The sequence below is a fragment of the Brachyistius frenatus genome, unplaced genomic scaffold (genome assembly GCF_029030835.1).
Source record: "Brachyistius frenatus isolate BFR_SWC_R1_liver_20210118 unplaced genomic scaffold, ASM2903083v1 Contig_23, whole genome shotgun sequence".
Taxonomy (NCBI): domain Eukaryota; kingdom Metazoa; phylum Chordata; class Actinopteri; family Embiotocidae; genus Brachyistius; species Brachyistius frenatus.
This window is the reverse complement of record NW_027210622.1, coordinates 3,762,068-3,776,732: the sequence shown is the minus strand read 5'-3', so window position 1 is coordinate 3,776,732 and position 14,665 is coordinate 3,762,068. Positions and strand designations below refer to the sequence as shown.

At 38.5% G+C, this 14,665-nt stretch overlaps 1 protein-coding gene across 1 annotated transcript in view; it reads right to left on the bottom strand.

The window, feature by feature from the left end:
- LOC138620312 (ankyrin-3-like) overlaps positions 1 to 14,665 on the bottom strand; it is a 69,174-nt gene that overhangs the window by 40,555 nt on the left and 13,954 nt on the right. Inside the window, exons 2-7 of the mRNA XM_069697401.1 lie at positions 10,432 to 10,533; positions 3,378 to 3,476; positions 2,201 to 2,299; positions 1,991 to 2,089; positions 1,681 to 1,866; positions 419 to 442 (exon numbers count right to left, since the gene is read on the bottom strand). Coding sequence (XP_069553502.1) covers positions 419 to 442; positions 1,681 to 1,866; positions 1,991 to 2,089; positions 2,201 to 2,299; positions 3,378 to 3,476; positions 10,432 to 10,533 — 609 coding nt within the window. The remainder of the gene's footprint in view (positions 1 to 418; positions 443 to 1,680; positions 1,867 to 1,990; positions 2,090 to 2,200; positions 2,300 to 3,377; positions 3,477 to 10,431; positions 10,534 to 14,665) is intronic.

The window sequence follows — 14,665 nt, the reverse complement described above, 5'->3', positions numbered from 1 at the left end:
AACAGTTGTATCAACATGCTCAAAAGTACTCATGCTGTGGGTTACGCAGAGAAAAGAGTAATAAACAAAGAAGTAAAGTTTACTATAATGCTGTCAGTGTTTTTTCTAAGTATGAAAATCTCTAACACTGATGCATTTAAAATATTTAAAACTATAGAGAAATGTGAAACAAATCCTCAGTAAACTATCGTTCTATGGGAACTATAAATACAACACATGTTTTACTGTCAGCCATGCAGTGTGTAATACAGCATAGTCAGCTCCATGCATTCAGATTAATGGTTCATAATTCTGACATGCAGGATTTCCCTATGTCAGACAAGTCCCCATTAAGTAAGGGGAAAGTCAGGACAACAGAGCTGAAAGAGATGGTCAATGACAAAAAAGAAAGAAATGAAGAGGTGATGAGTCTGTATACCTCCGTGGTTCTATTGACCATCATCTGGGTTGGAACGCATAGAGAGAGAAAGGGGGAATAGGGTGTAGGGTTGTTAGGGAAAGGACTTATTACAACATCCATATAAAACACAGGGTAAGTTTATTCAACAATTAGAGAACAAAAAGCAAAGACAAGGAAGCACACAACAAAGTACTTCAAGGGAGGCCTAGTTTTATTCAGTGGTGGGGAAAGTATTCAGGACCTTTATGTAATGTAGAAATACTACATTACAAGTAAAAGTCCTGCATGCAAAATCCTATTTAAGTCAAAGTACATAAATATTAGCAGGAATTTTATTTAAATGATGAAAGTAAAAACACTGGTTGGTCCCTCTGACTGATATATTATTATATATGAACTTACTGGATTTAAGGACTGGAATGAAGCATCAGTGTGGCAGCAGCATGTTACTGTTGATGCTGCTGCCGGTGGAGCTAGCTTGAACTATTTTATACACAGTTTTATGTTCAGGAATAGCAGATAAACGGGAGGGGTTGTCAGATGATTACTGGGAGAGGAAAGAAGAAAAGCCAAAAGTTCTGATCCACAAATCTGTTTTCAGTTTTTGGACTTTTTCTCTCATCTTTGATTTTTGGTGAGATATTGGATTATTTGAACATTTATTCAATTGAAACCATGTGAGACGTTTAAGGGAAAAGATCTGTATTTGGTGGCGCTGTTAACAATGTGAAATCTGACCCTGACTACACACTGCTGTTCATAAGATGTCAGAAACCAAGAAGGTTGGAAACCACTGGTTGAACATTAAAAATGTGTTGTATTTTAAAAGCTTGTTATGTTACTCACTGTGTGAAATCTTCATCTGAAAAGTGACTTAAGATTTCAAATAAATGTAGTGGAGTAGAGAGTACAATATTTCCCTCTGAAATGTAGTTTGGTGGAAGTATTAAGTAGCATCAAATGGAAATACTCAAGTAAAGTACAAGTACTTCAAAATTGTACTTAAATGTACTTTCCACCACTGGTTTCATTATTCCTCAATGGGCATGCAAATAAAATAAATAAAACTGTCAACATGGAAAATTGTCCAATTAATCATATAAATTATAACACACTTCCTGCTATCTCCCTACATGCTTCACTAAGTTCCTCATTCACAGTCTTGTTATAATCATACTCTCCCTTCCCATCTGTTTCTATTTTCCTTGTATCTCTTGATCTTCTCACATCCACCCTTCACCCCTCCTCTTCATCAATTTCTTCTTGTTGCACTTGCTCACCTTTGATTGGACATCAGCGTTGTGGTCATTCTGCAGCAGGAGTGCAGCAGACTTGGTGTCGTCTTTGCGGGCTGCGATGTGCAGGGCAGGCAGGCGTACCTTACCCTTGGTGTCATGCTCCAACAGCAGGGAGACAACTGAGTTGTGGCCCTGCTGGAGCGCAATAGCAAGTGGAGTGAAGCCATCCTGGAGGAGCAGAGAAAAAAAAAGAGTCAAAGATTACAATCAATTTAGAGAATATATTTAGAGAAAATAATTTTTTTTATAATTTAACACATACAGTATGCAGGTATTTTACACACAAACATACTTCTGTTGCAATGCTTTGGTTCCCCTCATTTTCCAACAGGTATCGCACCACTTCCAAGTGATTCTCCTGGGCTGCCATATAGAGTGGAGTGAAGCCATTCTGAAGAGGAAAAAGCATAAAGCTCTTACATTCACACATATATAATATAAGATCATATCTTCTGGGTGTTGGTGTTACACACTATCTAATGCATTTTCTAATACTTTTCACCTGTGACTGAGAATTGACATCTGCTCCTCTGTTCACCAACAGTCTGACTACTTCTTTTTGTCCAGCCAGGGAGGCAATATGGAGAGCAGTGTTTCCTTTCTGCAGATGAAAGAAAACAAGGTTAAGACAACCAGGCAGGTGTTTATCCTGTGTGAGTATAGAAGTTGTGAAAATTAGAGGGGTTGACAGAGATACCAGCATGAAAAAGGACACAGAAACCTCTGGTGTTAATATATTTTCCTTCAAAACCCAAATTGTGCAAATTTATGTTGCACAAATGTTTTTTATCACATATTTGTTTGGCTTATTATAGTGTGAAGGTTATGATTAATACCAATGAACATATTCATGTCAGTCCAAGGACACAACAGCAGGGTGACAGATTCCTTGTTGCAAACTGCTAAGGCTGACGCATGACATATTCACAGAGTCATATAGCGAGCAGCTTGCCAAGCAGAGTACTACACACCCCCACTCATTTTTTCTCTCTCTCTCTCTCTCTCTCTCTCTCTCTCTCTCTCTCTCTCTCTCTCTCTCATTATCATCTCAATAAAATAAAAAGAAAACCATCTAAAAGACTGAATCTAAAAACAACATACTTGTTAGATGTGCTGGGGAACACTCATTTATTTAATATGAATATGTCAAGTTACAAAAATAAACTGCTTTCCAATTACTTTCTCCAGCTTAAATCCCCCTCACTAAAATCCACAACCACCCATAGAAATCAAGTTTCATGGTTAGAAAGCGAAGGACTCTTTTACACAACCTATACCATTACTATTACCAAAAAAAAATTTCCCCTCGGGGATTAATAAAGTAACTACCTACCTAACCTAACCTAACCTAACCATAACCATGGTACAGTACTTATGTGCACTTTAATTGAGCTAATTTGTTTTTTTTGGGGGCTTAATTATATCAGGTCCATCTGACTGATTGTAATTGTGTCTGATGTTTTGCAGCACTTGGATTAATGTATGTTGTGTTTAAATGTGCTGTATAAATAATCTGACTTGACTTTATTGAATTAAACAATCTGTAAATCCACTCATAAGGAAGGAACAAGTACAAATTGCAAGCCGTGATATAATACAAAAATAAAACTCTCCTTTGTTCATATCTGGAAATTTATTAAAAGCACAGTAACATATAATATATTAATTATTGTGTGTACCTTGGTGCAAGAGTCAACAGATGCTCCTCTCTGCAGCAGCTCCTCCACTAAATCCTTGTGTCCCTCTTTAGCTGCCAGGTGCAATGCATTGAGACCATTCTGGAGAGGAAACATTTACATACAATCAGATACAGCAATCATTACATAACTGCAAGGTGCTCATGGAATTACATGAAAAATATAACTTCATAGGAGGTGGAACATACAGGGAGTGGATACAAGAACACCAACAACTGCTTAATCCAATCCAGTGAAATATAATACTCAAGCAACAAAGCAATGCTATCTTTGTGAGTCCTGTAAAATCCTTGAGACTAGGCAGAGGAGGCTTGATTAAAATTTTTTATAAATTGTGAGTCAATAATCCAAATTGTTATTGCATTAGACTGTACATGTATTATTTTGTTTGACTTATGCAGGAAGTCAAACACAATTAGTACTGTATCTGAGAAAAAAATTAGAAATATGAGAAAAAAGGGGTTTATTTTCCCCTCAGCCAGCCAAGTTTGGTGTGATCACTACATCAAATGATCCATCACCCAGAGCTACAGGTTGCAGCAGCACAGGAGGAGAGCATCGAAAATGTTTCACACTGACAAGCACTCGCAATACAACTGATCTAGTTGTATAACACACACATGCACATATATCTCCTCTGAGAAGGACATTCATAAACACATAAAAGAATGATTCACCTTATCCTCCATTTCTTCCTTTATGCGCTGTGTCCCTTTGAAATGCTGCAAATATTGCCTTTGTTCAGATGCTTCTTTTAAAAACCAAAAACCATCCTCTCTACATGGTCTCTCCTGTCTGTGTGTTCTGCTCCTCCATACAACTTTTGCTCTCTTTTCTCTTTTGCCTTCTTAAATGGTGTTCCAACTCAGATTTAGGAGTGATGGAGCTCTATCCAGTCCTCCGCCTCCTGCCTCCACTACCCCCCTGGTTCAGAACCAAGTTTCTAGGTGTGTCTGCTGTCTTCTTCCCCCTGCAGGCTCAGATGGATTACAGTGAGGAACTGTACCTCCCCAGCTCTGGACACTCTCCTGCCACTGCTGTAAAAGATGAGCTGTTATGTTGCCCACACCTCTATCATTGCCCTCTTCCTTCCCTAGTGCACATATGACATGCACACGCACACACTCTCTCTTTTGCGCTCTCTTTTGCTCTCTGAGTTGCCAAATGCCAAACAGCCAAAGGGGTATCATGTTTCTGCACAGTCATAGAGGGTATGTAGGACACAAATACACACAAACAGATACTCATATTTAGAGCACTGAAAATGTCAACCTTTCAAAAGAGAAAAAAAGAGGGCATTCCTCAAAGGCCAAACTATTTAAGTGAGTGTCTGGTTGAGTGAGATGTATGATATGACTTTAAAAGGTAAAAGCGATGCAACAGTACCTAAAATAAAATTCTTAAAACAGCATAGATGTCTTCATAATGAGCTCTGAGGGGAGAATTCAATAAAATAGCTCATGTATTTCCCTTCTTTGGAACAAAAGATAATTGGCATCCAATTAGACAGCTACTCTACTTCCTGACAAATGGCCTTTGAACAGGATCTTGCTTGAATTTCCTAATTAAGTCAGAGTCAGCAAGAAGTCATCTAAAGAGCTATTGAAACATTTCCTCCTAGTTGCAATGACATTACAAATACCACATAGTAGAGCTGCAATGAACTGTCATTTTCATTACTGATCTCTCTGTCAATTACTTTTTTTTAATTAATCAATTAATTTGTCATTATGCATGAAAAAGGTCCAGAGTCCAAATATTGAAATGATTAACAAATCACTTTTACATCATTGTAATGTGATTTTGTAATAATTTCTGTCTGTAATAAAATAAAGACTTTGTTTTTTTACTTCATCTGCTTGGAGTACAATTCTACACTACAACTTAGGACTAATGGACTAAACAGACTAAAACCCATTTAAAGCAAGATAAAGAAGCCAAATCCTCCTATTTGAGAATCTGGAACAAGTGCATCATTTAATTTTTTTAATTTATTTTCGTTGATTACCTGATTTACTGACTAATCGTATCATTGGTTGTTACTGTTATTGTTGTATAAATCATGACCACCACAGTAATTAGGTGATAGCTGTTGTTATAATGAGCCTCAATGCCTGTCATACTCTACTATGGCCAAATGTTCATCGTGTTTGTCAGGTCGCACTGCCACAGCCTCTAATGTCATCACCTCAGTATCATGTTGCAGTCAGCCAGTGACATTTTCACCGAATTTCCAAAAGACGCGATGAAACAACTTCCAAGTTTGAGACTAAATGCTCCTTTGTTGACATTTAAACCAGCAGAAAGTTGAGTTTGAGCGTGAGGCATCAGCTCTGAAATGGTGCACACTGACACAGCAAAAAAATTACGCAATCTTATTAGAGTGTTTCAATCACATTTCAGCCATTATGTATTCCAGGAGAGTTAAGCAAAACCACCAACAGACTCACATACAGTAAACACACATTCTGTCACGCTGTCACACAAACTGATCTAAATCTCCTTTTCCTCTGAGCTGAGCTATAAGTCAAAGCTTCATTTAGCTAATGGACGTTCAGCACAACACAGTGATCCCTGGCAGCGTGGCGCTCCCCCTGGCTGGAGCCAAACTGTTTGAGCTCCATCCAGCGCAGATTAATATTCACGCTCCTTTGACCACGGAGCTCTGCAACGATCACATACTGTCATAAATGCTCACATTTATTTGGTGTTGTTTTATGGGCCCAAGTGTCACAGGTGGATGAATGTTGGAGGACAAAAAGGAAATAATGTAAAAGCACGCAGATTAAAGAGTAATATCACTCACCAAGGATTCAATTTGGGAAGATTAGAGGGGAATTATGGCCTTTAATTGTGAGGACATGAAATAAAACAGCTCACCAGATGGAATACAGTCATCCTTTCACTGAGACATGCAGTTTAAAAACAGAGATTAAAGTTTTCTGTCAAGAAAATTCCTTGTTTATTTATTTGCCTCATTCATAAAATCTGTGCAGTGGAGAAGCATAGTTTGACTGTGGCTTTGGTAGGCTAAGAGTATATCTCTCTCCCCCGCTCTTTAACTAACTTGGATAGCCTTCTGCCCTTGGCGCCAGACTCTGGCCCTTGCCACTCTGTTGCTGCTTTCTAGGATTTGACTTTTCAGTTATTAATGAACACGCTGCTGAGGGCAACACTAAAAATTCCTATTTGACGTTCCAGCTTCTCCTGGTGACCTGCAGCTGTATAAACTGAGTGAAGTAAAGGAACCACTGATTGTATTACACACACTTTATAAATATTAGGATACATTTCCTTGATTCTTATATGCAATTATATTTATACACTGCTCTGTTGCTATATAAATCTGTTGATGCTCATCATCAGACCATAGACTCTACTGGCACCAATGCTGAGAGTACTGTTTGAGATAATGGCTCTGCATTTATGTGGAGTGCTTTCCCACGGATATGATTGTCCACACAGATAACATTGTGTTATTTTGGTATTTGCAGAAATGGGTTTCTCATTGAAATACCATTAAGATTCAATTGTCATTACTGTGTGTTGTGTTTGACTTAACAGGGTCATTTTGGAAGAAACCACTCCGCGACAGAAAATACTTCAGGTTCACCTTTGACGTCTGCACCAATCTATGCCTGGAGAGTGGTCTAGCTGCACACATGTATAATTCAACGACAGGAAAAAAAAAAAATGCTCCGACTTGTATTTCTTTTAACCAATCACAAACACCTTGGGTGGCAGACCAGGTTGTAGCAAAGGTGCCCTTACAGAATAGTGTTGGGGATAAGTTGAACATGCGTGTTAGTAGCTAGCTCAGAGGTTGTTGATTTCTGTTGCATATGGGTATTTGGTAATACAAAGATAGCAGAAGAGAAAAATAAAAACGCCTGATGCAGTCGCTCAGTGGCAGGTATCAACATTTTTTAAATTTTTTTAAAAAATGCAGTGAGTCCAACTAACTTGCACCATATTTCATGCAACTGGCTTTATTTCATGCAAGTACCAGTACAACTATGCTAACTCCATATAACTTAACGAGATCACACACCTTCACCACAATGTTACGCTACAGATGTGGGTGTTAGTTTGACCACACCCTAAATGTCCCTTATCTTGAAGTTACAAAAATGAAGATACAAAGATACAAGATACAAACTCCATATATTGATGAAGCCAAATAGCACGACAGTCTGAACAAACAGGTGCTTGATGAAGTACGAGATGACTGGTAATCACACACACTTTCACTAGCTGTCACTGTCAAACTGTCACATGCCTGGAGGAGGAATAAAAACTCGATTTACAAGAATGTGTGAATGTATGTGCGTAATCTTGAACATGCATTGAAGCATGTGTAGTCAGAGACAGACATACACACAAGCACATATGGGAACATGACCAAGTTAATGTACATTAATGTAAATATAAATGTGACTATTGAAAATAACACTAAGACATGGACATGTTTAGAAATATGTACGTGGATATATGATGCAAAATAATTTGAACTAGAGTGAACATCTTATTACATCTACTGTGGGGCTGTAGTTAACAGTTATTTTCATTGTTAAATAATCTGTTGATTATTTTCTAAATCGATTGGTCTTTAAAATGTCAGAAAATGGTGAGAAATGTCATCCAGTGTTTCCCAAAGCTCAAGGAGCAGCCTAAAATGTCTTGTTCTGTCTAAACCATCAGTCACAATGGAGGACTAAAAGAAACCAGAAAATATTCAGATTTAAGAAACTGAAAATTTCAGCATTTTGTCATTATAAAATAATAACCAACTAATAAATTATTTGACTAATTGTTGCAGCTCTAATCTACTTGTGTTTTGGCTGCCACACATACCACACACACACACACACACACACACACACACACACACACACACACACACACACACACACACACACACACACACACACACACACACACACACACACACACACACACACACACACACACACACACACACACACACACACACAAACTCCACACACACTCCACACACACTCATATACACATTAGGATATTAGATAAGGGATATATAGCTAGCTGGATATATAGGAAAATGTCACACATTTTTGGTCACCTGACAAGGTCTCAAATTTTATCATCTGACATACTACGAAGGACAGGGCTCTCCTGTTACAGGGCAGCGTGTGTGTGTGTGTGTGTGTGTGTGTGTGTGTGTGTGTGTGTGTGTGTGTGTGTGTGTGTGTGTGTGTGTGTGTGTGTGTGTGTGTGTGTGTGTGTGTGTGTGTGTGTGTGTGTGTGTGTAGTCTGGCTTAACTCTTGGCACACAAAACAAAACCCATGGTGCCCATAACAACAAACAGTAGAGCTACGAGTGGGCAGTTGCCACTTCCTGGCTGCTAACCAATCACAGTCCAGAGTATAAATAGTTGCTGTTAATTTACTGGATAATAACAAAAGGCCAACAGCAAAGAGACAGTGAAAAACACAACACAACACATATGCTCACGTAGCTTCTCTCACCATCCTCCTTTAAGCTACCTTGTGACTGGAGTAAATCATATTGACACAGATGGAGCAGAGGGGTGGACAGATATGTAGAGGGAGGTATATCACCCTCTCTGATCCCTCTGCCTCAGGAATGTGGGTGAGGTAGGGTATATGTACAGCTGTCAGCGTGACATAGGCCCCACTGAGATTGGAGGGAAAGATGGGTGTGGTGGAGGGAAAGGGAAGGAAGTAATTGTAGATGAGAGGGACGTTATAATGTTGTGGGTGGGCCTGGCAGGTGAAGGTATGCACTGACCAAGCTCAGTTATGTGATGCCACCATGACAAAGCAGAGTGAAGGTCAGCTTCAGCAGGTGTGACAGGCAGACCAATTAACAGCTTTGACCTACTGCAATGACAGTAGCATGTATTGTATGCGCTGTGTGTTGATGAGAATATTTCCATGACCTAACATGAAACAGCAGATTTCAGAAAACAGTTTTGCTGGGTGAAATTTTGCAGTTCTGTTGGCTGGGATTAATTCTGAGTTTAAAAATAACTCAGACCAAAGTTAAATCACACACTTGGTTTATAGCTGCTATTTAATGGACACAAGAAATGTGTTTACTTTAAATAAGACGAAAACTTGATCTAGTTGACTATAAAACAGCTTGATTCCTTGACTAAAAATAGCATTGTTTTGCTGATAAGATCGAGACTTAAACTGATGACAACACAATGAATGAAAAACGAGTATACAATAATACTGTAGGTCCTTAAGTCACAAGACATAAGACTAAATCCTTCCATGACTTTGTGGCCCCGCTTTATCATCTGCTATGTTTTGTTGCCAAGCCTTTGGATATTTGCACGTGGAAAGACACTGACTATCTATAATGTTCAAATTAGTTATAATGGGTCAACAATAGCCAGTTAAATGGGTATGAATTGGTTGACTTGAATATGTTTCACACAAAAAACAGACCAGAATGTCACAGCTGTTTCAGTTGTTTTTAGTTAAATAAAAGTGTTAAATTAAATGAAACTACATGGCAATAATCTGGAAATGACAAACATTAACCTCCTGTCACAAACATGAGGAGAGTTTTGTCTAATTGAATTTTTCTTTTATCTCTCTTTATTTCGTCAGTGCTAGAAGCAGCGATCATTTACCTTTGGACATGTTTTTAAAGTTATATTCACATATAGAGAATTACTCCCTCAATTGGGAGGGAAATGTTCTGCTGTAGCTCGAGTCTCCAGGTTTTTACTAGCGTGGGTGAAGGACTGAATTCTCGCATTAGTTTTGATGTGAAGCACTGAGGTTTTTCAATGATTCAGAATAGGATATTAACTGCTTAATGTTGATATACATGCTGTCTTATTTGCAGCTTATGACATCTAGAAGTAGCTAATGTAACGTAGCATCCGATTTATGAAGGAAGAAAAAGTACTATAGCTGAATGACAAGAAAAAACAAACAAAACAATGCAAATAACACAGCAACAGAAATCAAATTGGGAGTGGGTGTGGCTTGTGATGAGGCTGGTAAGAAGTTCCCTCACCTGGTTACAGGTGCTGATGTCTACTCCATTTTTTAGGAATTCAAGGACTTTTTCGATGTTCCCCGCTCTGGCAGCCCGCAGGAAACTGGTGTTACTGTCGGACTAGAGAGATGAAGACAGAAGTTAGTATAATATTAAAAACAGGAAAACAAGCAAGTTTTCCATTTTCAGTTTCATTTTGGTGTCGGTCTACTTTTGGGAATTCTAGTAAAGGTGGCACAAGTACGTTGTATGTACATATAAAAGTACAGGTGAGTTTATAATATAGGCTATTAAAGTGATACTGTTGTAATCATACAAAAATGTTTATTTCCAGCCCACTCAAAAACAAATGAGATGCACACATCTGCATAAAAACGAAATTAATACAAAATATTAATATCAAGGGTTCAGAAAATGCTTTATGATTTTATGGGACTCAAATTGCTTGTATCAGTGTCTTGGGTAGGCTGTTCTATATTTAACCATCAGACATCAGGGCTGCACAAAGCAGCTGCAACACACAAACAGATACAGACACACGCACGCACGCACACGCACACACACACACACACACACACACACACACACACACACACACACACACACACACACACACACACACACACACACACACACACACACACACACACACTTTACAGGATGTTTACCCTCCCCCAGACTGTAAACTGAGGTTTCATACAAAAAATTTATAATTTACTTGACAAAGCTTGCTTTTCCCACCATGAGTAATACAAGTACAAACACACAAAGTTAAGACATGTACAATAGCTCTGTGTTTTACTGCATTTATGCGTATGTAGCCATTGAGTTTAAAGTTTTATACTGAATTCCTCAAAAATCTTGACCTCGTTCTCTTTAAGGGATGTAACAGAAGATCAACACTGTCCACACGGCCTTTTCCTGAGCTGGATTCAATAACAACTGTAAACACTCTTCAACACAACCTGAGCTCCCCTCAATATTTCACCGGAGCATAAATCACAGTAGCCAGAAATGTCTCTCCACAACATGGTTTGTTTTTTTGAGATATTTTTTTGAAGAGACAATAACAATATTAGCATGTTAACAAGTTGAAACTAAATGTCACTATCAAAGCTGACAGTAACAGCATGATAAAACAACAGTCAACTTTGAACTCTAGTGAAAATTAAATTGTTCAAAATCTTTGGGATATTAAAGGATTTCTTTTTTCCCCCAAATAATCATTGGTTTACAATAGTTGGACAGAAAATTGTAAAAAAAAAAAAAAAAAATGCACATAAATATTTCAAGGTTCTCTAAAACCTAAAGATATTCAGTTTACTGTCGCATAAGAAACGCAGCAAATATTCCCATCCGACAAACCAATGGGTAATTTCTGCATGAATAATAACTAATAATCCTCCCAGAACTGCATGTCAGAATACTACTTACTAATTACTACTGGCTGTATGGACTTGAGAGTGTTAAAAGGCTTTTAACCTCTTTTCAGTGGAGTTAATGCATTAATGTGTCTGTCAACTTATGAGGTCAACACAATCAAATTGCCCACTGCATGTCGGGGAGGAGACCACACCCTCTGTGCAGGATCAAGGGTCAAACCCTTCACATGACACATCTCCACACACACAAACACACTACCAGCAGAGAGATTAACATGACTTCCGGAAGAGGACATGAGTATCAGAAGATCCAAAAGTCATTAAACAGCAGAACCACGTCAGTTCCACTTCTTACCAGTGATTCATCAACTTTAGATCCAGGGTCAGCAGGCTTGCGGTAGTCAGTGAGTTGGTTTAAGTCATTGTCACTCCCAGTGGTCTTTAAAGCTTCATCTGATCCACAGGCCTGACATGTTGCTGTGTTGCCCATGGTTACCATCCAAATCCTATAAGAATTTCTCAGCAATATCGGAACACTGTGGCCTTTCTTCACTCACATTAGAGCTGCATGGTAATGTATGGTCCACCCACTCCTTGTAGTTTCTTACTTAGGGTCCTTCGGTAAAAGCCTCTCAGTCCTACTTTCCTGATGCGTGTCTTCATCGATCAGTCTCACAATACATCAAATTTGTGCATAGCTTTCCATCTTCTATCTAATCTCAAACTTGCCACACCTCACTTCCTTCTCTGTCATCACAATATCCTCCTTGTGAGCGCTTGCCTAGCCACAGCTCCTGAGCCTGGGACACCTTTAGCTCTGTCTTAGCTACCCTGTAGCCAAGGGCCAGTCCTGCCTACTCTTCCTTTACGCCTCCTCTCTCTCTGTAGGATAACAACTGTAGCCATGAACATTTACTGTCTCGACCGTCTTGGCTATTTTTACCATCCCCGACCCTCAGCTCTACCAAGCCACCAGCCCCTTGCTGTGTGCAACCAGGGTGGGGTGCGTGACAGCTGGGTTTGGGTCAGATAGTTGACCGCATGGCCTGCAGGGTTCAACAGGAACACCAAGGGCCATCCGTAATGTAAAGACACAAGTTCAGCATAAACCCAATACACAGGTCAAATTCAACTAATTGACAACCTTACATGAATCCAATGTTCATCGCTATGCCACACTCATCTTGAGCAATCGATTTAAATGTAAGACCTTTAAAGCTCTATCAGAATTGTACACGACCTACATATTCTATTTCAATTAGAAACCTTTTACATCTCAAATAGTAAAGGCACAGTAAGAACTGCTGTAAGGGTGTGCCCAATCGTATTATATATATATATATATCATTTTCAATATGGGAAAAATAAATTCATATCATGATAATGTCAATATCCTGACTTGTTGACTGCAACAAGCATGACTGAAAGAGGCTCCACAGTGGAGGAGTTTGTTTAAAACAGGGGAGTGTATTCAGTAGTGTGCAATGGTTAAGTTATAATAGATCAGCATGGCAATATGTTAGTTTTGACAGAAAAGCAAAGTGTTACCTTTATGCAAATCATTTTGTTGCAATTGCATGTTCTTGAAATGAATAATGACGTATTTTGTCATATTAAGAAGATTGTTATCGCAGAAATTTCCTAAAAAATCATGACATTTTTTTAAGACTATATTGCTCAACCCTACTTTCTTTTGAGTGTGTTTTCACTTGTCTGCCTGTCTTAATGTCTCTGTCATCTGTTTGCCAAGCAAACTAAACAAACAAAGATTGGATTGATTGAGGAGCAGCTGTAATCTCTGTATCTGTAAAGGATTTATGTAGATTGACCTGGAGTCAGTCATGTAATAAAGGACACTGGATTATACACTGTACACTTTCAGTGTATGCTTACACTGGATGAAAATCAATAAACGTCTCTTTAGCAGCTGCATTTATTATACAGATAAATTGGTGAACTCTGCCATGGCTAATATTGTAATGCAAGTGAAAAACCTTAAATGTTTATGGCGTAAGATCAATAATACACTCTGTTCCAATGTTAGATAACAATGAACTGTACTTTCTTTTTTACAATTCACCATCAAATTGTAGATTATTCCTTACCTAACATTTTTCAGCCACATCCCCTTGTAGTTAACCACATCCACATTGTCTAACACCCACAGTCTACTATCACACAAAGTCCTGACACCATCACTTGAGTATGTTCCTTACTATAAGCCGCACAAGAGCATTCATTGATGAAATTGTAACATTAAAAAGCACAGCATGTTACATATGTGTTTTACCAGACGCTTTCGCTCAGCCCTCTCCCGCTGCCGTCTCCTCCTCTCCCTGGCTTTCTGTAGAGCTGCGTACTCTGCATGTTGCTCAAGCTCACGAGTTTTCTTCAGATGGGCTGCAGCATGGGCCATGACGTCCCCCTGCTACCGCTTTCAGTCTCAAAAAATAGCTTTAATAGGTGCCAAAGTTTTACTTTGGTAACTTTCATGTAATGTGGTCTAACATACAGTATAAGTACTCTTTGCCCTTGAAAAACAACAACTTTTTTTCTACTTTTTTAGAAAGTAATTAAGTCTCATGCTGCATTGACACTGTGCTAAGATGAAACAAAAATTGTGGGAAATTTTCTGATAATTTCTGAGTTGTTAAAACAACTTTAATTTAGTGGTCACCTGAACTCCTCAACTAATAAATACAATGACCAAAAAAAAAAACGGTTGATTATTTCTTTCTCCATTCCTCCTCTTCAGTTTTCTTTTCTTCCATTTTGTAGAAAAAAAAATCAAGAATTAGCCTTTATGCCTCAAAAAAAAAAAACAGGAAACAGCAGCTGGATTTTCACACAAAAACAGCAGTCCAAACATC